This window comes from Lampris incognitus, chromosome 1, assembly GCF_029633865.1.
Source record: "Lampris incognitus isolate fLamInc1 chromosome 1, fLamInc1.hap2, whole genome shotgun sequence".
In the NCBI taxonomy this organism is placed as follows: Eukaryota; Metazoa; Chordata; class Actinopteri; order Lampriformes; family Lampridae; genus Lampris; species Lampris incognitus.
The window spans coordinates 23750788-23775060 of NC_079211.1; the positions used below are offsets into that span (position 1 = coordinate 23750788).

At 41.8% G+C, this 24273-nt stretch overlaps 1 protein-coding gene across 1 annotated transcript in view; it reads right to left on the reverse strand.

Annotated features, from left to right (window-relative positions):
• Window positions 1-24066, reverse strand: part of kdm3b (lysine (K)-specific demethylase 3B) — a 64064-nt gene extending 39998 nt beyond the window's left edge. The window contains exons 1-4 of the mRNA XM_056283843.1: window positions 23563-24066; window positions 19672-19830; window positions 19047-19160; window positions 18353-18458 (exon numbers count right to left, since the gene is read on the reverse strand). Coding sequence (XP_056139818.1) covers window positions 18353-18458; window positions 19047-19160; window positions 19672-19830; window positions 23563-23820 — 637 coding nt within the window. The 5' untranslated portion in view covers window positions 23821-24066. The remainder of the gene's footprint in view (window positions 1-18352; window positions 18459-19046; window positions 19161-19671; window positions 19831-23562) is intronic.
• Between the last annotated feature and the right edge of the window lie 207 nt (window positions 24067-24273).

A 24273-nucleotide genomic window follows, 5' to 3' on the forward strand; every position in this document is an offset into this window, starting at 1 on the left:
TGGTTTAATATGTGCAACGATCGTCTAATATTATCGTGAGCTTGTCTTTGTGGGATAAACCCAGTCTAGTCATTATGTATAAGCTGGGGAAGGATCTTTTCCAGTCTTTTGGCAAAGATGGCTGTATATAATTTGTAATCAATATTCAGCACTGAAATTGGTCTGTATGATCCACATTCTCACAGACGAGTTCTTACCACAACCTGCCATGTTTGTTGTTGCTTGTCTACACTGTGTTTATGTGCAAGAAGTGCACAATAATACTGATCTAGGAAGTAGTCAGACTCAACTGTTTATATGACAAGTTAACAGGTCATCAAAAGGTGTGCACCTATATCCATCGGATAGATAGAGCTCAATCAGATTACTCTCTTCCAATTTAAGTGTTCATATGAGGGTTAATCATTTTGATTAGTCAGAACTGCATGTAAACATAGCTAATGTGATTGGGAGAGCAGGGGAATTTAGCACAGAAATATGGCTGAAAATGTTCAGTTTATATCAATAATGAAAAAAATGATTTTAAACACAATATCTACAAAGTACTAATTGTATCAAGCTTACTGGATCAATTTTGCTTTTTAAAATTTTTTAAAAAAAAAAAAGAGTAGTCAAGAGGGTTAACTGCCCTTAAAAAAATATTTTTCAAAAGCATTAAGATTACACCCAGGGGCGTAACCACGGGTGGGCCTGGCCTGTCACAGGACCACCCATTTCAAGCCCAGGCCCACCCAATCACGCTGGCTGCTAACTAGCCAATAGCCAACAGTTAGCCATAACTTATGGAATGGCGAAACAAAGTTCAATCTTCCGCGTTTTAAAAAAGCCACGGATGGAGGAGGAGGAAAGCACACCTGCTCCAGCACCGACTGAGCCGCCCGATGAGAGTGAGATACCGCCGGAGAGAATGACAGAGGAGGCTACAGCTTCTCCGTTGCAGGCAGCTTCTCCTCCCCCCTCTGACGACGGTGAGACGATTCCCTTGACCATGCCACCGTCAGATTTGTCTGCTGTGGATGAGCCACCCTCACAGCCTAAATTAGTGTTCCCCACAACCAACATTTCAGGAAAATTACGTTCTTTTTCCCATAAGTGGTATGAAGAATTTAAGTGGCTTGAATACAGCTCAGCAAGGAACGCTGTTTTCTGTAAAATGTGTAGGCATTTCCCCGAGCCCCATATGGAAAACACGTTTTTTCGAAGCGGGTTTGTAGATTGGAAGCACCTCCGCCAGGCATGCTCGAAACATCAGGCTAGCAAACCCCATTGTATTGCACTTGGTAAATTTGAGGGTTACAGAGCAAGCCTGCAAGGTCGGGGGACTGTTCTAGACCAACTAAACCCTGAGGCAATGGACCACTCATTTGTGGAAGGAAATCGTGATCACGTAAAGTTGGTTCTGGACATTGTCATGTTCTGTGCAAAACAAGAACTGTCATTACGTGGACACAAAGAAAGCGAGGAAGCAGAAGCACTAAACAAGGGAAATTTTTTAGAATTGTTTAAATTAATTTCCAAATACGACCCAGAAATTCAAAGTCGCCTTCAACAAATGCCTAAAAATGCAACGCTCATGAGTGCAAAAATTCAGAACGAATTGCTAGAATCTGCTGCCTCATTACTGTTGCGCAAGATAAAAGCAGAGCTGCGTGAATCACCCGCCACCTACTATGCCATATTAGCGGACGAATATAAGGAAAGCGTGAACTGGTCGCTGTGTGTATTAGGTACATTCATGCAGGGACAATAAAAGAAAGAGCAATTGGATTTGTAGACACCGGTGATATGAGTGCAAACGCAATATCTGAGAAGATTTTAGAAGTGCTGCAACCACCGGAACTTGATCCCTCTCTGTGCGTGGGTTTAAGCTTTGACAGGGCTTCCGTAATGTCAGGGAACAGAGGGGGGGTGTGCATGTTATTTTAAAACGCACTTTTCCAGACGCGGTATACGTCCACTGTAATTCCCACCGTCTTAATTTAGTTCTTTGCACCGCATCGAAAGTGTCGGGAAACGTCAGCACTTTTTTCAAGACACTGAACTCTCTATACAGTTTCATGACAGGTGCGCACAGACACGCTTAATTCCTCGAAATACAGAAAGAGCTTCATCCTAACAGACGATGCCTGGAGTTAGAGCGCTCAACAGACACAAGGTGGAGCTCGAAGTCAGGATCAGTGAGCAAGGTTTTGGTGTTACTTGACGTTATCTTGGAAACGCTAGCACAATTTTCCGAAACTAGTGGTCACACTAAAGTTGAAGCCGAATCACTTTTGCAACAAATTCAGATGAAGAAATTTTTGTTTTTGCTGGTTACATTCGGGAAATTATTTGAGAGCAGCGATTTTGCAACAAAAGGATTACAGAGTGGCTCATTGACTGTCACTGACTGCATAGATCTAATTCAAGGCCTCAAAGACAGTTTTGCACAGTTTAGAGATAATTCACAAGGTGATTTCAACAAAGTGTTAAAACTAACAGAGGAACTGATGGAAAAGAATGACGTCTCCAGCTGGGATGTCACCGGCGCTCGGGAGAGAAAGCTGCCCGCGAGATTCAATGAGTCGGTGGTTACCACTAGTTTGGGCAAAGCTACAAACGTGAAGAACAACGCTGACCTGAAGCAGCTATGGATTAACCTTCTGGACAGGCAGATTACTGAGCTGGACAGTCGCTTTCAGCAAGATCAGTATGGCATCATGCGAGCAGCCGCTGCTTGTTTACCAGGATCAGTTACGTTTGCCCAGAAAGAATCATTGCAGCATTCGTGTGATCATTACCAGATATCTATTGAGGACGCGGAATGGACCATTTTCATTCAGGCACTGCGTCGTAAAGTGGAGAGGGGTCAGTGTTACCCATCCCTCATTGAAGTGCCGGACAGCTGCAACTGTGACGTTTTCCCAAACATTAACAGACTGTTAAGGGCAATGATCACCATTCCCCTGACTTCATGTACTGTTGAAAGACTCTTCTCCACTACAGGCCGTATCAAAACATGTCTAAGATCTTCCATGCTAACTGCACACCTCAACAATCTGTCCCTGTTGTCCTTTGAAAGGGAACTTACTGACTCTTTGGACTATGATGAAATAATCTCAATCTTCAACGCTCGCCCTCGGCGTCTACACATTGTGCTGTAAAACGTGTACTATAGGCCTATAGCTTACATGTTGTATCATGATCTTTTAGACCGAGTCGGGCTGTTTTCCTCAGTGATGTTTAAATGGTTGTGTAGAGCCTGCCGAGAATGACTGGCGTGGTATTTGTTTAAGTGGGTTTTTATTAAAGTTTTAGTATGTTTCTTGGTCACGTACTAAAAACCTGTGTTATGTGTTTACTGCTGTAATGTGTTCGAATTTGCGTCTTGCTTGAAGGATTATTGCGGGAAAATTTTGGTCCACCCATTTTCACTCAGGCCCACCTAAAAAAAAAAAACTGGTTACGCCACTGATTACACCATTTCCCTCACCAGTGCATGGTTATTGAAATTAATGCAGAGCACTGAAGAGTTAATTATAAGAGAACCAGCAGGAATTAGATTTATTTCTGGTTTTGTTTTTTTTCTTCCCAAAACAGCTATCTTTAATTAACAGTGCTAAAGGCAAAAAAAAATTCTTAAGAGACAATTTTAGCAGCATCCTCTTTCAATTAAGACAATACAAAACAATTCACACAAGACAACGCAAGTAGAGTCTCTAAGATCAACAGGTGTCAAATTATTTGTCAATCACTTCACAAAATGCAAAACACAAATGGCTAGTGGACAAAATGTGGCTATGATTTAGAAAACAAACATATCCAGTGGCTTGGGCTGTAAAGATTAAAAACGTCAAACCAGCTTTTCAAACAACTGTTCAAGTTACAAGAAAAAGAAGCCTCTAAACAGACTGGTTTAAAGGGAAATTTCACCAACTTTTATGTGGCTGTCCAATCAGTGTTGATGGTAAATGTTGTAAATTGAAGCAATAAATTCCTCAGTGCGTGCTATATTTACCGAGAAATCTGAGTTCTCCTGGTCGCGGAGCCGTGCCGGCAGTGCCTACATGTACCAGGATGCATTGGGCGTGGGGTTCTGACACCCAACCCCCAAATCCTTCCAAAACCTGCTCAGCTCATGGATAAACGACAAATTGAACCGGACTAGTTTAATCAACCACAAACATGCCCTCTCGTTGTATGGTGTCTGGATGTGACAACTACACAAAGAAGAGAGGGGAGGGAGTAAGCATAAGTTACCACTGATTACCAACAGATGTTGAACAGTGCAAAGAATGGCTCCAAACGATAAAAACCCCCAAATATGATGAGAACGCACCGACATCAGTACTGCGAAATCTTTGGATAAGCTCTTTGCATTTTGCAGCAAATGACAACAGAGACATACAGTCAGAGTTGATGGAAGAAAACTGAGGAAATTGCTAAAGGCATCTGCTATGCCCACTCTTTTTGGAAGCGATATTGGCCATGGTGAGGGAGAGTCCTCAGAGAAGCGAGGTCGAACAGAGGTAAGTTACATTGAATGCATAGCTAACATTTCATATTGAGTCGACTCTTATTTGGTGCCAAGATAGTTTACAAGTACAACTGCTAATCATAGTCATTTTTATTTTATTTTTCCTCCAAACATTGCAGCATTCCCAAAACCATCCAAGAGGAAGCAACTGCAAAGCACCAGTCCTGTTTTCCAAAGTGACGTAATGAGAAGTCTAGCAAAGTGGCTGAAGACAAATAAAAATACTGGGCAATTCAATTATTGGCCCTTTGGAATTATTTCACTTGTCAGCAGCTTCATAACCCCATAATATGTAATTTACATTTCTTTTCATTGTCTTTTTTTCTTTCTTTTTTTTTTTTTTAAAGATTTTTACCCCTTTTTCTCACCAATTGTACCTGGCCAATTGACCTTTCGCAAAGTCCCGACCCCCTTAGTTACTGTTGCTATGCCCGTCAAGCATTTCAGAACTATCCAGGAAGTAGCCAGAAAACACCAAAACATGAAGGAAGAAATCAGCGCATTGTGTGGGTAAATGTAACAGTAATAATACGTTAGCTGTATTAGCTATCAATAATAGCTAGTAGCAACCTTAGCTTGGAGCAGACAGGTATTTTTGTTGATTTTGGATGGATTAAGCTGGCCATGGGGTCTGCTATACTGCGAAATCTATTGCCGACATTGCGCTTCTTGCGTTCTGGGTTTTGGGAAGGGAAAGAAAATTACACCCCCTCCAAACTTTTCAGATATCTAGTATCCGATTTACAGATCCCATAGGCACACCGTTTCAGCATTTTGTTGTGTGTTTGAAAGCTTGACGGACCGTTGCTAAGGTAGGATTGGACAAGCACCGTTCTGGGGCAGTACTTTGTGAAAGGTTAATTACCCTATTTTCCGAGCCGTCTCGGTCTTTGCTCCACCCCCTCTGCCGGTCCAGGGAGGGCTGCAGACTACCACATGCTTCCTCCCGATATATGTGGAGTCGCTAGCTGCTTCTTTTCCCCTAACAGTGAGGAGTTTCGCCAGGGGGACGTAGTGCATGAAAGGATCACGCTATTCCCCCCAGTCCCCGCCTCCCCCGAATAGGCACCCCAATAGGCACCCCGACCGACCAGAGGAGGCGCTAATGCAACGACCAGGAGACATACCCACATCCGGCTTCCCACCCACAGACACGGCCAACTGTGTCTGCAGGGATGCCCGACCAAGCCGCAATTAACACGGGGATTGGGACCAGCGATCCCCGAGTTGGTAGGCAACGGAATAGACCGCTACGATACGACGCCCTCTAATTTACATTTTTAATTATGCAATACTGACTTAACAGTACAATAATTTAACTTTTATAACTGCAAAATGTCAACTGTGCAATATTCTGGTGAATATTTATACTGCATTAGCACTGCATTCATACAGTACATTCTGCACATTTTTTATTTCTTTTTTCTTATTTATTGTTTATATACACACACACACACACACACATATATATATATATATATGTATGTATGTATAGTAACGTACAGGAATAAGTAGACACGTTAGCCCTTGGTTTTATAGCACATTTGAAAGACACGTTTTATTTTCTGTACAACCCCAGTGTTCTTTACGAGTGTCTTGCTAGTCAAATATGCTAGCAAGTTAGTTTATCTGTAAGTTAGCTGACCACAGTGTCCATCATTGGTTGTCTTGCTAGTCAAATATGCTGGCAAGTTAGTTTATCTGTATCAGTTATACTCTGCCTTGTTTCGGTGGGCCGGTAGCTCGTGGGGCTGAGCCATAGTATTCGGCAATACATCAACCCGGTCACGCGCACTGCGCATGAAGTTTCGTATACGGCAGTTCATCGTTGGATTTTGGTCATCGTTCCCGCTCTGTGCTACGTGGGCGCGTACAGAGCTTTCCTGGCCACAAGGCAGCACTACTGGTCCCACACGACCACCCGCGGACATTCTTAAGTACAGTATCATTTGGCTTTGTTGAGTGAAGGGGCCCATTATAAGTAGCGCGCGGGTCACCACGCACCCAAGCAACGACCAGGCATCTGCAACGTTTGTTTGTTTGCTTTTGGGGTTATTTTATTTGTGTTATAAAGTGGGTGGGCGGGGGCGGGCCCCCCACCACTATTGTTACATTTGTGATGTTGAGCAATAAGTATTTTGTGTTTCGTTTTACTTGGGGGTATTATTGTACCGCAAAGGTACGTGCACTTGTTTTAAAGCACAAGGTGAATTACTCTGTTACGGTACAGCCAATACATTCCTACGGGTCCATTTAAAGCAGAGTATCTGCTATAGTCACGCTTACAGTCAAAGTAATTAGGCCCAATCTATTTAAAAACTATAGATAATTACCCTTATTGGCGGTATACTCACAGCTAGTGTCATATTGTCCACTAAATAGATATAATACTATTATCATAATCCTGGTCCCGCTTTATACAAATTCTTTCCCACTCTCTTCTATTTACATTTAGAATTTCTATATTAGATAATTTTCCCATCTCAATAGCACTGGTATTTTTGGGATGCACAAAGGTATTGGTTGTGCAACTATTGACTTGAGCCACATTATTCTTTATTAGTATTTTCTCTGGGGTATTTGACATAATTGATAATCGTGCGCCTGTTTGCATCGCTGCTGTCACAATTTTACTTTATTCACATTCCTAAATTCAATACATTACCTGTTTATATAAGGAAGTTGTCTGGTCCAGTTATTTCATTCTGAATAATAAGTTGAATTCATTAAGCATAATTTTGCTGGGTATAGTTAACTTAGTATACGAACCCATAGCCCCACCTTCCTAGTTTATTCCCTTTCACGGCATCTATAGACACAGAGTAGGGGGTGGGCGCTACATTTTTTTAACCCCCCCCCCAGAATGTGAGCAACCACAACTTGACCCAATTTCCCCTTGGGGATCAAAAAAGTATTTCTGAATCTGATTGTGTTGATAGTAGTTTTTCTTAGCCATGCAAAACCTGGAATAGTCACTGAGTTTGAAATGGGTGTTCTTCAAAATGTCTTTTCAGGCAGTCATGCCAGGTTGCAGACTGACCTAGTTATCTTTAAAATAACACATCTTGGCCATGGAGAGAACACTGGCATTTACTGAAACTTTTGTTTTTCACAAATATAATGTTGCTGTTGGGCGGAAACCTTGTATCTCCCTATTTAGTTTTTTTCTTCCATAAATCAATGCTATTGGTCATCCTTTACATTTGTCTTGAGTTTTACAAATATTTACCCAATGAAAAGGATTAAAAAGATCTTGTGACTAAATCTCCTAACTCCACTGGATGCTAAAACTGTTGGCAAAACCTCATAGCTCCACCCCGCCTCCTTCATGAATGAAGCGCCGTACACAGCAGACCTGAAGGTTAATAGCGACGAGGCAATTTCGTCTGAGGTAAATAGCGCAATAAAATATTTTCAAATTAGCCCTAGGTTGCAAACTCAGTTAAAAATATGAGAAACAAAAAATTTAACAAGTATTATTCTTAATGGTCTTGCATTCACTGAAGCCCTATTACTGTTTTGTATACTCTCCAGTATGCAGCATTATTGAGCCAGAATTGTTGGTAGTTGCTTCACTCAACTGTAGAAGAATAAACAGCAGTAGTAGCCAGTTGTCTGGAGACAGTCTGGTTGTTTGCAATGCAAGAGCTGAAATGCAAGGCAAAATAAAGAACTGGTTGTTTGAGTAAGCACAGCGCTTCCTTTGCTGAAGAAACACTAAGTCTATAAAGGCTAATATTTTTGAGGCCTGAGACGTGTGGGAGCGGATAAGAGTTCAGGCAAACCACGGTAGGTTGGAGTACAGTTTAGTCTAGCATTTGCCATCCAGTCATTGCCAATATTGTCTTCAATAGCCTGTTCATTGCACTTAATCTTTTATAACAAGAGATTTTGGTCAAATGTATTCAATAACAGGAAAAACCTAGCACACATAGCTACAACAGACTTTGTAACCTGTGAATTGATAACGTAATGCGATGATGCACTTATTGCCTCAAATGTGGCCATTCTAATCATCCATCCATCCCTTATCCTAACTGCTTATCCTGCTCCCAGGGTCGTGGGAATGCTGGAGCCTATCCAAGCAGTCACTGGGCGGCAGGCGGGGAGACACCCTTGACAGGCCACCAGGCCATCACACACACACACACACACACACACACACACACACACACATACACTCTCACACCGAGGGACCATTTAGTGCAGCCAATTCACCTGACCTGCATGTCTTTGGACTGTGGAAGGAAACCAGAGCACCCGGAGGAAACCCATGCAGACATGGGGAGAACACGCAAACTCCACACAGAGGACGACCCAGGACGACCCCCAAGGTTGGACTACCCCGGGGCTCGAACCCAGGACCTTCTTGTTGTGAGGCGACCGCGCTAACCACTGCGCCACTGTGCCGCCCCATTCTAATCATCCATCCTTTATCCGAACCGCTTATCCTGCTCTCAGGGTCTCTGGGATGCTGGAGCCTATCCCAGCAGTTACTGGGCGGCAGGCGGGGAGACACCCTAGACAGGCTGCCAGGCCATCAAACAGAGCCAACTATATACACACACATACACACACACACACATATTCATACCTAGGGACAATTTAGTATGGCCAATTCACCTGACCTACATGTCTTTGGACTGTGGGAGGAAACCGGAGCCCCCGGAGGAAACACACGCAGACATGAGAACATGCAAACTCCACACAGAGGACGACCCGGGATGACCACCAAGGTTGGACTACCCTGGGGCTCAAACCCAGGACCTTCTTACTGTGAGGCAACCATGGTAACCACTGCGCCACCGTATCGCCCCATTCTAATCAATGACATACAATATATGTACCTCGAAATTCGCTGGTCAAAAACCTTGTAACTCCATTTGAGTTTGATTTTGATAAAATATTAATAATATAATGACACGTGCAAGTGTCTGGCCATATATAAAGACAATACCAACTTTGATGACGCGATGATCAATTATTTTTAAAACATGTTTTTTTTTTTTTCTTAAATTTCCTGAAAACTAAAGGTTTTGGACACGGGAGGTTTCTGCCCAACAATGACGACAACAGACATTTTGTATTATGCATTGATATTTCATCCTTTTTTGGTCTTTATAAATTATTTACTAAATGCCTAGATTTAAAAAGTGTGTAAAAGGTTCTGTTCAATTGTCGTTTCCCTAACAGAATGATCTCTGCATAAGCCAGTAGGTACGATTTTGCATGCATCTGACATAGGAATACCGGCAACCAACTTTGATAGTCATTAGTGTGAAAATAAAAAATTCAAGTTTGTATATATACAGAAAATAACTTTATTTAAACAAACATGTTATGTATTACTTGATTTTCAAACAAATGTTTAGCATATTGCACATCATACTTTGGCAAGACAAAATCCAGATCAGTCCCAGCAAGCTTCAAGGTAAACGTGTCCATTGTTAGCAGCATTATTACACAAAGGCTTATCTATCACATGGTCAAAGCTCGTCCGTTGCTTCATTCACTTCAGCATGCCCTCGGTACTGACCATTGGGGAAGGATATTTGGCTCTGATGCAATGTACAATACAGGCAAGCAAGACAATACGATTCCCTTTGCCAAGTTTCTCCCCTTTGAGCACCCACTCAACAAAAAAACGATAAGCAGCCAGACAATATTGTCTGCAGAGAAGAAAAAAGACAGGAAAGAAGGTAGTTATTCATCAGGAAGTTACGAGTAATGATCATATACTGTAATATTAGCAGCTATTATAAACACAAAATACAGTAATCATTGTAATTGCAGTTACCTTAGTGAAGACAACAAATAAAGTCAGGGTGATGATACACTGGACAAATTTTTGGCCAATACGGTAGGGCAATGTACTTGCAAACAGGAAATTTAGTGAGACTTGGGAACATATATTATAGAATTTATCTGGGTAACAAGAGGTTACCATCCAATCAATACAAACGTGTTGAGAAAACTGCTTGTCCTACATCACCATGTATCACCACCCTAGCCTATAGCTATTACTTTGTTGGCCAAAACAAGAGCGTTAGGTGTTAAAATACTCACTCAAAGTTCATCTGTCCCCTTGGCCCTGCTGGTACTGGTTGTTTTTTCGTATCTTCGAGATCCTGAAGAAAGTGTCCAGCACAGCTCTGTCCATGTGAGAAGTAAAACTTTCATGCATAGTAATGCACACACGGGCTGTCTTGGAGTTGGCATCGGTGACAGCATCCAACAAAAACTGCCCACGCTGAAATTCATTGTAGCAGAATGATCCAATTTCTGTTGGCATCAGAGGACAATTTGAGTAAAGGCACCACCGGTCGCTGTTTGCTCTCGGCAGCTCAGGTTCTGGATGGTCCCCACCAGACATATCCTCTTGCTCAGCTAATGCCGCTGCAGCCTCTCTCCGCTGCATTTCTTCAGTCATGCACTCTGGCTCGAATAAATACAGCTGAATATCTGAGTCAGCCAAAACACTGTAAAATGTATCCTTGTGCATAACATCCTCTGCACTCATATTTCGAGTTGCCATTTTTGCTGTTGGAAATGTAGCTAGTTTGCAATAAAAGCGAAGAGAACAAGGAAGTTTTGTTATGAGCGAACACACCCCCTGGCTAACCAGAGGTAGAGACTAGAAATCCAGGCTGAACTTGCCCGTAGTTGACAACAACTATGTTACTGTACACGTCAAATGATGGCGCGGGTGCCAGAGGAAGAGCAGCTGTGCCCTGCGCCCCGGAGACACACAGACAACATTGGCAACAACTGCAGGCGTTTTTCACACTATATCCTACATTTGGATAGATTGAGATTAAGGCTGAAAATCAGCAATGTGATCCTTTAAGTGGCATTATTTAGCATATATGAGAACTGTAGCTTTGATTTCACCTAGCTATTTTCAGCTAATTAAAATTGTGAATAAAAACGCAGTTGGAAAAGCAGAAGTTAGCAAGGAATTCGTGCAAGAAAAGGCAATGAAAAATTCTTCAACAGCAAGCAATACTTAACACTTCTGTGTTTAACATTTGAATTTTTACAGCGTAGTTCTGCGCACAGTGAGATTGCTTAAAACATACTTACTGAAATGCATCTGATGGCATTTTTTAACTTTTCCAAAGTTTGCATAAAATTCATATAACATTTAAATTTAAACATGCCAAATGTTTTCTCCTGAGCTGCAACTTGTGCATGTAGTACTTTGCCAGTAGTCTCACTCTGAGAATGTTTTGTGTGGGCCAATCAAAAGTGCAAACTTAACCCTAATTGAGCTGCGAGGGTAGGTTAGTTTAAGTATTTTTAGAAGCTTTTCAGGGTGTTAGGTGTTACTGGTACCATAAAGTTCAATGGTCAACACTGGTGTTATTTACTCCACAAGGCCAATACCATTTTGTAATGTATAAATAAATAAACAAATGCTTATATCCAGAGCATGAATGCCAACCAGTTATTAATATGTTAAGGAAAATTCCCCATTTCCAAACCCAGGATTATAATACCTCTCTCCCAGTTTTCCTGAGAATCCTAGGCTTTTAACATTATTGGTTACATGTTGCATGGGATGTGGAATTTATTTACATCATAGTTTACAGATGGGTTTATTGTAGAATTTCCGAACTATTTTTTTTTCATTCCTACAATATACCAATATACAGAAATCAATAACAATCTTCAAGATATACCAAAAAACAAAAAAAACAAAAAAACAACAACAACAGCTCTTCAGTAACAAAAAAACAGGAATAAAAAGTAGGGATGTCCCAATCAATTTTTTTGGGCCCCAATCCAATTCCGAACATTTAGTATTGCTATCTGCTGATACCGATCCGATCCGATCCATTTTCCTAGAATAACCAATCCAATTTATATGCTTGACAACTGAATAGCTCTGCAATGCATTAAGAAAATGCCTGCATCCAAGCTGTTCCTTAATGGGTTTTTATTTATTTTCAAAATAAACAGTATAAATATGCCTCTTATCACAAGTCCACTTGTAATGCAGCATTGGTTTTAATTTGTTCTTTAACTAAATAACCAAGTATTGTAAACAAACTACAATATATAGCTTATTCCACTTAGTGCAAATAGTCACAATTCCACTTCAAAATGGTAGCTTAACTTTGACATTCAGTCACAACAATCAATTCCTTAGTGCAGCATTAAAAGTACCCTCCAGTGTGAGTTGCTTTGGTGCAGCCTTCGCCTTGGTTAGCAAGGCGAAGGCTGCACTGTTAACGAGTTCACTCGTTAAATTCCGTTTCGTGTTTTTTTTAGGTGCCTAATCAAGTTAGTGGTATTGTACGCAACTCTACAAAAACTGCCCCGCGAAATGCTTGCATTGCAAGTGGCTGTGGGCTATTTTCAGTTTCTATTTTAAAATAACGACACACTTCAGACATTTTAGCTGCGTCCTGGTCATGCCTGATTCTGCCGCAAATTGTGCTCCCCGTTTACGACAGCTGCGTGACAGTGGCCTGAGCAGAGATGTCACAAAACACAACAAAAGATCGGACTTATTTTCTGCTCAATCCGATCTCTTAAAAAATGCCTGAATCGGCCCCGATCCCGATCCTTGAGAGTGGATCGGGACATCCCTAATAAAGAGTGTGGTTAACTCAGTTATGCAGCTTTAGCAAAGCAAGTAATGACATAACTTAACTCAAGACATGCTGAAGATAAAGAAAAAAACTAAGGTACTTTATTTAATCAATTTTCAGACCTCAGCCCTATTCTCTCAGGAAAGCAGGCTTAAGCTCATTTCTCTATTTTGAATTTTAGAGCTTGCCTAGTTGATCACATTTCATTCTCCTCGTACCAGCTGAAGAAGTTTCCTATATGTACCTAGGGTTATTCACACAACCAATTGTCTATCCACAATTTAAAAATGACAGAATGGCCCTATGAAATTAATTTATATACTACCACATTATTGAATTTACAGTGTATTTACAAATTGCATGCGCATGTCCGATGATGCATGTGCTTTCTGAATTCAGTGTTTTTTCACATTTTTAGCACAGTGAACTTTTGACTGCAGGCTAACTAATTCCACTCAACCTGAATATTTTTGCACTATTTGTAATAAATTCAATCTATTATTGTGAATTATGATGAAATATTATATTCTGAATGAATTAGAAATAGAATCGGTAATGTGGGAAATTAGCTATCTCTGCAATTCCACACCACTGTTTCGTTTTACTGTATGGGTCCACACCAATGTTTCATTTTACTCTATGGGTTGGATTTGGGATGGGGAGAAGGGAGGAGTCACAATAGTTTTGAAGTGTGAACTGTGAGACTAAAATTTCATTATTGAGGAGTCAAGAAAGTGCCACTACTCACAGTGCATTCACATCAAACACAACAGCAAATTTTGGCACAGCACAAATCAATGAAAAGTGAACAGAAAGAGGCGATATGGCACAACAAGCTGATGTTCTGCCTCACATAGGACTGCGTTCAGGGTTCTGTTATTTGTTTTTAAAGCTTTAAACAGCCTGGCGCCCCCAGTCCATCTCTGAGCTTCTCTGCCCCCTTTCCACCTCCAGATCCTCAAATCAGCTGCTCTTGGCTGTCCCACGACCTAGGCTAAGGGGTAAGGGCGATTGTGCATTTGCAGCAGCCGCCCCAAAGCTTTGGAATACTTTACCATTTGCAATAAAATGTTCCCCCTCTGTTAAGGCTAACCTTGAGACCCACAGGCCTTTGAGGGTCCTGTTTCACTTTTTACTCTTCTGTGTTTTTAAATTTTCTACCTGTTCCTTTACTTATTTACTTGTGTATGCTTATGCGATAGTGATGTTATTTCAACTGCTTTTTTTCTGTTACTGTTATTTTATTTTGTTTACTTTATTTACAGCATTTTGGTCAACTCCAGTTGTTTTTAAATGTGCTTTATAAATAAACTTGATTTGATCTGAAACTTGATTACATATAAACATACATTATGTAGCCCCCTATTGTTGTAGTTGGCAAAATAATGCAAGCTGACATTCGCGAAATGAACCGAGTCTCTCATTCCTAAACTGACTTTAAGGGGGAGCCATGCTGATTAGTTCATTACAAGTTAAACTGTTGCTCAAGTTTAAAAGTTTTCAACTCAAGCAATCAACCATTTCCTTCGTTTCACATATCTTGGGGCGAAATAATGGTTTGTGGTGCGCTATGTCGCCTCTTGCCTTTCACTTGTCATTGAACTAAGGCCACTCTCACCACTGAATTTAAGGGGATATTCCCGAATTTTCAAACGTATCTCTATCTGTGACAGGGATCTTCTTCTTTCGGCTTGTTCCCTGTTTCTCAGGGGTTGCCACAGCGGATTTTATCATTTCCATTGGTGTGAGGGCACAGCACCGATGGCGGTCGTTGTTAACCTGGGCCTTGACTGATCTGGTATGGTCTTGTCAATCCGCATACTGATTTGGCAAAATTTTACATCGGATGCCCTTCCTGACACAACCACTTGCCCTATGGACGGGGGCACAGGTAAAGCGCTGGATGCCATCCCTGTCGGCTATCTGCGACAGGGATAGAACATGAAAAACACATGCAGTTGTTCCCGATCACTTCTGCATCTCTGAAGCGGCAGTGAAACAAGAGGGGTTTTTTTCTGGCCGCCAAGTGGCATATTGTGATGTCAGTTGGCCAGAAAAACTACAGCCTAGCAGGGTTTCTTATATTCTAATCTACTCCAAACACACTGTTCAAAAAACACATCCTCATTCTCCCAGCTAAGCTACATTTCCGATGATGTAAATGACATTCCATAACACTAACACAAAGGATTTTATAGATGATATAGAAGCTTGCACACGACTTCTGGTACGTATATGTGCTGCGGGAAAGACTGTGAGCAGGAGAACGCCAATTTCTCTGTCAATATAGTACAGACTGAAGGCTTCATTCGACTACATTACTCATCAGTACTGAGCTTACATACGCAAACCATTGGTGAAATTTCCCTATAAGATATCCCTTTGATGTTTGAAATGTGCAAGCAGCAGTTACCAGTAAACAAAAAGTATTTACCATTGCAACTGAGTGGAGTTACTAAGCAGTAACTGCTGTTCAGGTCAATTTGTACACTGATTTATGTAGATTTCTTTGTGTTATATTTTAGATTTTCCAACTTTCTGGTTTGTTTTTATTTTGTTTTCATTTCAAAGATGTTGCCAAAAGAAAACAACCCACCAGGGTCACTTCTGATGAGGTGGAGATTGATGATGAGATGGACAACGATGACCACTAAAACAGGATTTTGATGAATTTTGCTTTCAAGCTGGTATGATAGATTGCCATCTATGTTAGTGATTGCCATCCATTTAATAACCCTTGCAATTGATACAAGAGAATAAACCAGTTACCCGTTTCATTTGGCTATTGCAGGATCTACTGTGAAAGAAAATAGCAAGTTATATTGTCATGAGCTTAAAATTTGTTATTTCCCTGTTTTTCACCATTTGAGAGTGGCTGTACCACATTAATGACCTTTCCATTTGACTCATGGTGTCAAAATTACATGTCAAAGTGGGTTCATTTGTATTTGTATGTTGTCTGGTTAAGGAGTTATGAAAATCTGCATTTCTTGTCATTTGCGTGGACATCAATTCAAGATGGCCACCAAACGAACCCCATGGGCCATTAGCTGACCTTGGTAACATGGAATTATTTTTTAACTAGACACCATTAGGTTTCTAAAAAAACAGGTTACACAAAAATGCACTGCAGGCACATGGGAACCTATATCTCCTGCTAGACTAATTAGGGGTGTAAGAAAATAGATACACAAGTATCGTGATATTATCTTTTGTGATACTGTATCGATTCTCATTTAATTGTTTACATGTAAAGGTTCGTGACAAACATTTTGTGTTGTGTGTAACCCCACGACCTCTAGATAACTGTTGTAATCTGTCTTCAGTCATTTCCACTCCAACGCAACAACATAAACTGGGACAGGAAGTAGCATAAGCACAAAGAACATGGGCCTATGAAATCGCAATATATCGTCGTTCTTACAGTATCGCAATATATCGCGACATATTGAATCGTTACCCCTGTATCGTGATATGTATTGCATTGCCAGATTCTCACCAAAACACAGCCCTAAGACTAAGTTTATTTCTCCGTAGGCAGGTTTTGGCACAAACCATTCAAACTCCGTACAGGTCCTGTTTGGTCCTTAAATGCAGGCCTCCGCTATATTGTTTCAAACAATGATACTGTGTGCAGCTCATAAGAAAGCCAGCCAGCCCCTCTATTGGTAAACGTTGCTAATACCAGTGAGAAAGTGTGTAAAGGATGAAAGCAACACCATTACAAAAATTGTACCACTGTGACAAGCCTATATACTAGCTCAGTAGCTCTGTGTTCATCATTCATCTGCATGCTGTCTGTGAATGTTCTCATTCATCCAGGTCATGGTTATCCAAAGGAGTTGAATCAAGTGCAACTGGACTTGGTACATATCCGTGAAGACGTTTGTGTTTGCTCAGTTTGCTCAGTTTGTGTTCCAGCGGGCCAAATGAGCGTCATCAGAACTTTGTAACACAGAGCTGACAATGTGCCCAGCAGCACTCAGGCCCAACGAGAAGAACACAAACACCTGAGGGGAGCTTTAAAAACCTGCGGCTACCCCAGTTGGACCTTTGTGAAAACTGCAACACGTTCTAAAAAGACCAACCAGGTGAGCGACGAGGAGAAAAGGAACAGAAGGAATAGCACAGTCATCCCGTATGTTTCTGGGGTCTCCGAGAAACTCAGAAGAATTTTCAACAAACACCGCATCCCGGTATACTTCAAACCCAGCAACACACTCCGACAAAGACTGGCTCATCCCAAAGACCGTGTACCACACACCCGGAAAAGCAATCTGGTGTATGCTGTACAGTGCAATGAGGATTGCATTGACCTATACATAGGAGAAACCAAACAACCACTACACAAACGGATGGCCCAACACAGAGGGCCAAACTCCTCAGGACAAGACTCAGCAGTCTATCTACACCTAAAGGAGAAGACACACTCCTTCGAGGACAGCAATGTACACATTTTGGACAGAGAAGATAGATGGTTTGAAAGAGGGGTGAAGGAAGCCATCTATGCAAAACTAGAAAAACCATCCCTCAACAGAGGAGGAGGTCTGCGACACCACCTATCTCCCACTTACAATGCTGTCCTTTCATCGCTACCAAAGAGACTCAAGAAGCCTAGCCTCCAAGAACAACAGTCGGTCTCTAATGGCTCCAATGACTCTCAGGACCACTGAATAATGAAGTCGAAACTAACACCCCCAACGACCGTCGCTGCTAAACAAATGCAATCAATAACTCCGATGGTGACGGTCGCGGCTGGACCGGAGCACAGGAGAGCCACGCATATCAATAGCTCCGATAACGACAGGCGCGTCCAAATATCGGTACACAAAAGAGCCACTCATATCTATGGCTCTGTTAGCGATGGGCGTTGGTAAACATCGGCTCACAAAGAGCCACGCATATCAATAGCTCTGACAACGACTCCTAAAGGATAAATTCTGAGTCTCATCACCAGCCAGTCAGACTAGCTTGGTCTAGTCAGAAAGGCACGAACTGAGGAAGCCTCTTGGATGAGAGGCGAAACATCTTCACGGATATATACCAAGTCCAGTTGCACTTGATTCAACTCCTTTGGACATCTGCATGCTGTTAAACAGGAACTGCCCATACTGAAAATAAATGGCCCATATTAACGTCAAAATCAAGGAAAATGTATTTAAGATAACTTTGGATATTATTTTATCGCCCAATAATAAGGCCATTATCAAGAGAAAATACAAATAGGGGCCAAGCTCACCTTTCCTGAAAATCTCCTGCAGCTCAAAGTCACTAAGCCAGCTGGAGATGGCAGCCTGCAGTGAGGGATGCTCCAACAGCAAAGAGTGTCTCAGGTCTTTATCCACCTGTATGGGGACACAAACCCCACTGTCATAAAATGGCACTCAAGTAAAAAGAGAACTTGGAGAGTACAAGGCTCAACAGCTCCCACCAATAAAATTGTATACCCATTCTTCTCGTAATTACATCCACGAAGAAGATAATAAATATAAAGTACATTTTACTGGAGAAAGAATGTGGGTTAGCACATAGTGTTGGTTAAGTGGTTAAAGTGGTTTGAACTAGTGTTATGGACTGACTTGTGTCTCCATCAGTGTTCTTCACTTTAGGAGAGTCTAAACTTTCTGCCATTTATTTCTGTGGGGAATTTTCTCTTTTGTCAAAGGGAAAAAAATAGTATCTTAAAATATACACAGAATTTCCACACCAAAATTAATCAAATTTTCCTGTACCAGAAAGCCATCTACTTGCTAAATTGCGTGAGAATCCATTCATGTTTGGGCAATTTTTCTAACAAACATACAGAAACAGGACCTCTTTGGCAGAGGTAATAAATACAGCACTGAAATGGAGATGAATAAGGACTTTAGTTTCAGACTAATTAAGCTAAGGTACAGCAAAAATGAGCAACAACAATGACAGTGATTACACACCTCAAACCTCTGGACAAATTTGTTATCAGAGAGGAACTCAAAAGATCTGTTTCCAAAGAACTCCACTGGAACCAAGGATCCCAAACCAACTCTGTCCACCAGGGAGCGAAAAGCCTACACAGGAAAAAAGATATCACATTAATAGATGACGCTATAACCCTGCAGGAGCGCATATTACATTTTCATCTGTTTCAGCAACTCAATGGCAGGATTGGGTAGATAAAAACTGCATTAATTTAATTCTCCTTTTTTACCCAAAACAACAGATTATATGATTTTGATTATGTAATCTCAACCAAGTCAACCACTTTCTTGGTGAGAATTACAATTCTAGAAACTGGCTTCATGTCAAGGTTATAGAAAGTGAGACGAACAGTAGGTTTCATCTACATCCTCCTAACTAAACAATGCTTTACCCCTTATGGATCAAGACCAATCAGATTTGGTATAAATTCTTTCCACTTTCTAGAAAACATCAGATGGTGAATATGTTGCTTTGCCTTAATCAGCATGCACACTCTTAACTGAGGCAGAAACTTGTGCCTATCTTACAACTTTAAATGCTAAAGATTTGTTCTTGGACGTGGGTGTCCTGTTGCCACAAACCATCTACCTGAACACTCACCAGAGCGGGCCAGGCATTGGCTGATCCTGGGACGGGCCCAGAGCCATCACTTCTGTTGGCCCAGACAATGGAGTCTTCAACCAGGATGGCTCTCACCCCCTCCCCATACACCTGGACCCAGGAATATCGCTGCACGGTATTCTCAAACTCCACAAACACCTGTCATTGGAAAACGGAAAGAAAAAAAACACAGTACAGTGTATGTTAGAGTATGACCAGTGCAAAAGGTCATAAGTGATTCTGAATAGATATGGTTATGTTGTCCACCAAAGTCCCCTATATTAGCACTACAAGATACATATTGTGAGATTTTCAAACTGCATTATTTGGTGTCACGATTTTTTTTCTCCATGCTTATTGTTTTGCCCCCCCCCCCATTGATTTTCATTTTTAAGTTCAAATGTCAAAGCCATACTATGATCCATATTGTCACACTCCACACTGTGATCTTGACTATGAAATTATGTTCTACAGCTTTCTGTCACCAAAAATGACTTTTCTTCATCTTAAACAATAATAAGTAAAACTTAGTGCCTCGTGCTGACAGAGCAAGTGGTAACACATTGGATTAGAAAGGATCACTGGATCTGATTTTCTCAAGAGTTTTCTGCAGCACTGACCTCTGTAACTGGCGATAAAGCTACATAACCACCATGTCGTTATGCATGCTCAATAATCCAGGTAAGAAAAATCAAAGAATGTTGAATCAGTCCATCTAGACACAATGTTTATTGAGAGAAACATTTCATCACTCATCTGAGTGACCTCTTCAGTCTAAACTATTGCAGGTATCCCCACCCTTATAAATAATACAGTTGCATAATGACCAAACTAACGATCAGTTTCATATGCAAATAGCCATGACCATTAACAAGAATTTCAATGGCCACGTGTACTATTTACAGAGGATTTGGGAACGTTTGCAATCAAAGCATTGTAAGAACACTGGCCAAGAGGATGGCACAACACAGAAGAGCGAATGCGTCAGGCCAGGACTCCACAGTCTACACCCATGTGCAGGCCAATGGCCACTCTTTAAAGGAGGAGGACATGCACATCCTTGATCGGGAGGAACGCTGGTATGGGTTGTCAAAGAGGTCATCTATGTGAAGAGGGAATGACCATCCCTGAACCGGGAGGGCCCTAAGAGTACATCTGTCGCCATCTTACAATCCTATGATTGCAAACATTCTCAAATGCTCCGTGAATAATCCACATTGCCATTGAAACTCTAGTTAATGGTCACGGCAATTTGCATAGAGACCGATCGTTGTTTTCGGTCATTATGCAACTGTATTGTTTAAAAGGGTGGGGATACCTGCATTCAGTTTAGACTGAAGAGGTCACTTAGATGAGGGATGAAACGTTTCTCTCGATAAACGCTGTGTCCAGGTGAACTGATTCAACTTTCTTTGATATATTTCCACCAGTAACAGTTTCACACGTACTATAAAATGAAAACAATAATGTACAATGATGTAGCAACAAACTATTTCACACTTCAATTCACATTATAAACAAAAACGAGAACTAATCAAGATAGCTTAACTTGGGCCATTTACACTAAAATAAAACCTAGGAAAATCGAAGAAAATTATTTGCCTGACCACAGTCCACATCTACATGAATGTAACTGACTGAGGATCGTAGTCTTAATTTGAGTATCATTTATTTCATATTCTACAAGTTGTTATTCTGTGGTTCTGAGAAAACTTAAGGACTGAGCAAACTCAGAAAAATGTGACAAGAGGGCTGAGAGAGCTGAAAAACAATTGACTCATTTATAATGGCATGGCACACTACAGTAAAGCCATCCATGTGACGAATTCCACCAATGACACAAAAGTTAAAGCTGCAGTAGGTAAAATTTAACATTCCAATGCAAATCCTTCTGCCTCTCTCTCAACAGTGATACAAGGCAACAAAGTCCCTCCCATCAAATGACCTCCGCATCACTCTGCAGCCCCTTACACCCATGTATACATAGGAAATGTCAAAGAGTGTACCGTCATTGATAATCTATTCATGTAAAAAAAAAATTCAGCTAAATCTCGGCTACAATGCTCATGTGAAGCAGCCATTTCAAGTTGGTATCGTTGGATTTTTAGGGTTAGGGTTACAACCACAAGCGAACAGTCGGCAGGGCGAACGCGACGCGCATCTGCGTTTATACGACAGTCAATAAGAACTCCCTCTCTCTGCAATGACTTGTGATTGGCTAAAATCTTCTATCTCGGGCTAGATTTTTTTTAAGGGGTACTCGTACTGGGCACGGTTGCCTTGTACAGTGCCCGCGCAGGATTGCCCCGCTGGCCTGCGCTCACATTGTACTTAATGTGTAATCGTGCCCTAAGGTTACGGTCACACGTGCACGAAAGCAGCAGAGGCGAAATTCGTAGCTTGTCGTGCTCAATGTGGGCAGTGCAGGATGTGACGCACATGGAAGTCCAGTTTGCTGGTTTGTGGTCCGTTTGAGTGGTTGTGATTGTCGGTCACACATGAGCGGTTGTTGGTTTTGCGACTGTACACTGACGTCCGGAGAAAGATGAAGAAATGTTTTCACTGAATTGTCTCACTTGTACATGTTATCATAGTTTCAAATAAAAATACGGAGGAAGAACATTGGTGTACAAGTTATATTTGTATACTGCGAGATATGAATCGATGTTATTAATAAATTTACCACTTATTTACGTTCAATACCTGTATCCTGACTCACTGCCAGCCAGGCAGCATCTCCCTTGTGGGGCAGTTTGTAGCTTTCATGAGCAACGTTGTACAATACCATCTGGTTAGACACAGTAACAATCAAACAATTCCTCCAGCCTGGCTCACTAAGAAAACTACAGTCAATTACAGCCAAGTGGGGACAACCACACACAGTTCTTTGCTATTGTTTGAGGCTGCGGATTCGCCGGTCAAAGTTCACCAAAGTTTAACTCCCCGCGAAGCAAAGCTCCTTCGCCACCGGAAGTTAATGTTTTATTCGCCCCTTCGCTCGCAGAATGGAAGTGAATGGGAGGGTAATATTGGCCAGTATCAATTTCGTGCTAGTGTGACCGTAGCCTACTGGCAAGGTTCCCTGCTTGTAATGACATAACACCTGTAATCTGCTAAATTCCTTTATAATAGGCCTATAATTCAATTATTCATCCCAACGAAGTGTAGAAGATTGGTGAACAATGGTAAACTTTGGTATACACTCACGCACATCCACGAATAAAACAAACGGGTATTTGTAGCACCAAAATTTGAAGAGCTAAGTTAATCATTTACTTCTTATATGTAACTAGGTAACTCCAAATGTTAGTAGTTTTGCGGGCCAGTGCAACCTAAGTCCATATTTTTTTAGTGGCAAACCTTTAATAAGACGTTCAAACAGCAAAATAATCTTGACAGGCGTATTCTGTGAAGGGATTTATCTTATTTCAGCCTGCGTAAACTTCCAAGGCCTAGAGCTAAAAGGTATTGCCTTGTCACTGCTACATTTCCTTTGCAGCTCTAAACGAATAGCATGTCAGCTAACTTAGTAAAAAATAAACTAGAACGAGGTGAAGCCTTTTAAACCCCCAACTCGTCCGCGCCGTGTCGTTTATTTCGCCGTAGATTCGTAGCTGCAGCTCCATTAGCTAACCAGGACTTGGGCGCAGAGCTACCGAAAACAAAAGGCCAGAATTATCCTCGGCCTGGAGTTCAATCTCACTCGGTTTAGCGATGGCGGCTTCTAGTTTGCTAGCTGCTACAATATTGTAATTGGCCACATATGATAACAACACACGCCGTTTCTATGAGAAGAAAAAGAAAACGACAAGCTTAACTCGGCGACACGCGAGTTGACGCTCGACAGTCAAACTAGCGACCGACGCCTGCGTTGCAAATGTAGACACTGACCGTCAGCCCGGCCGCTGCGGTAGAGGCGGTAGCCGTAGCCGTAGCGGTGGTCGTGGGGGTAGTCGTGGCCGTGGTCGTAGCCGCCTCTTCTCCGGTGACCTCGGTGGCAGCCAAGCCGATGACGCTAACAGCGCGGACGGTCCCTCGGAGCCAGTCACGAGCCCACACGGCCTGTTCTGGTTCTGCTACGCTCGCGGGCCCACCGTCACCGAGGAGCAGGAAGAGCCGCTTGCCGATCAGCTCGAGAGAGTCCCCCATGTTGTGCTGTCCGGCTAGCTCCGGGTAGCCACCATGAACCAGGGTGGGAAAGGGATTTTCAGCGGAAAATAAAAAGAGGGAGACGAGCCCCAACCGACTTTTTCCTTTTTTTTCTTGTTTTACCGTGTGCCACAAACTACACACTCAGAGAACTGTTGACGGCGGACGTTCGTCACGCCACAAATCCAAACAAACGCTATGTTATTGTCCTCGGTGCTAACGCCGCCGTGCTGCTGCGTCCGCCATTGAACGCTACCACAATCGAACGATCTCCTCGTAGGCAGCACTGCGGACACAGATGGCAGAGGAACAGCGACACCTAGGGGGATGTGTGCCTGAAATCGGTCCATTAATTATAATTGCTTTTGGGTTTTTTTTGTTTATTACATTTTTTCATCTATATAGTATATATATATGTGTGTGTGTGTGTGTGTGTGTGTGTGTGTATACACA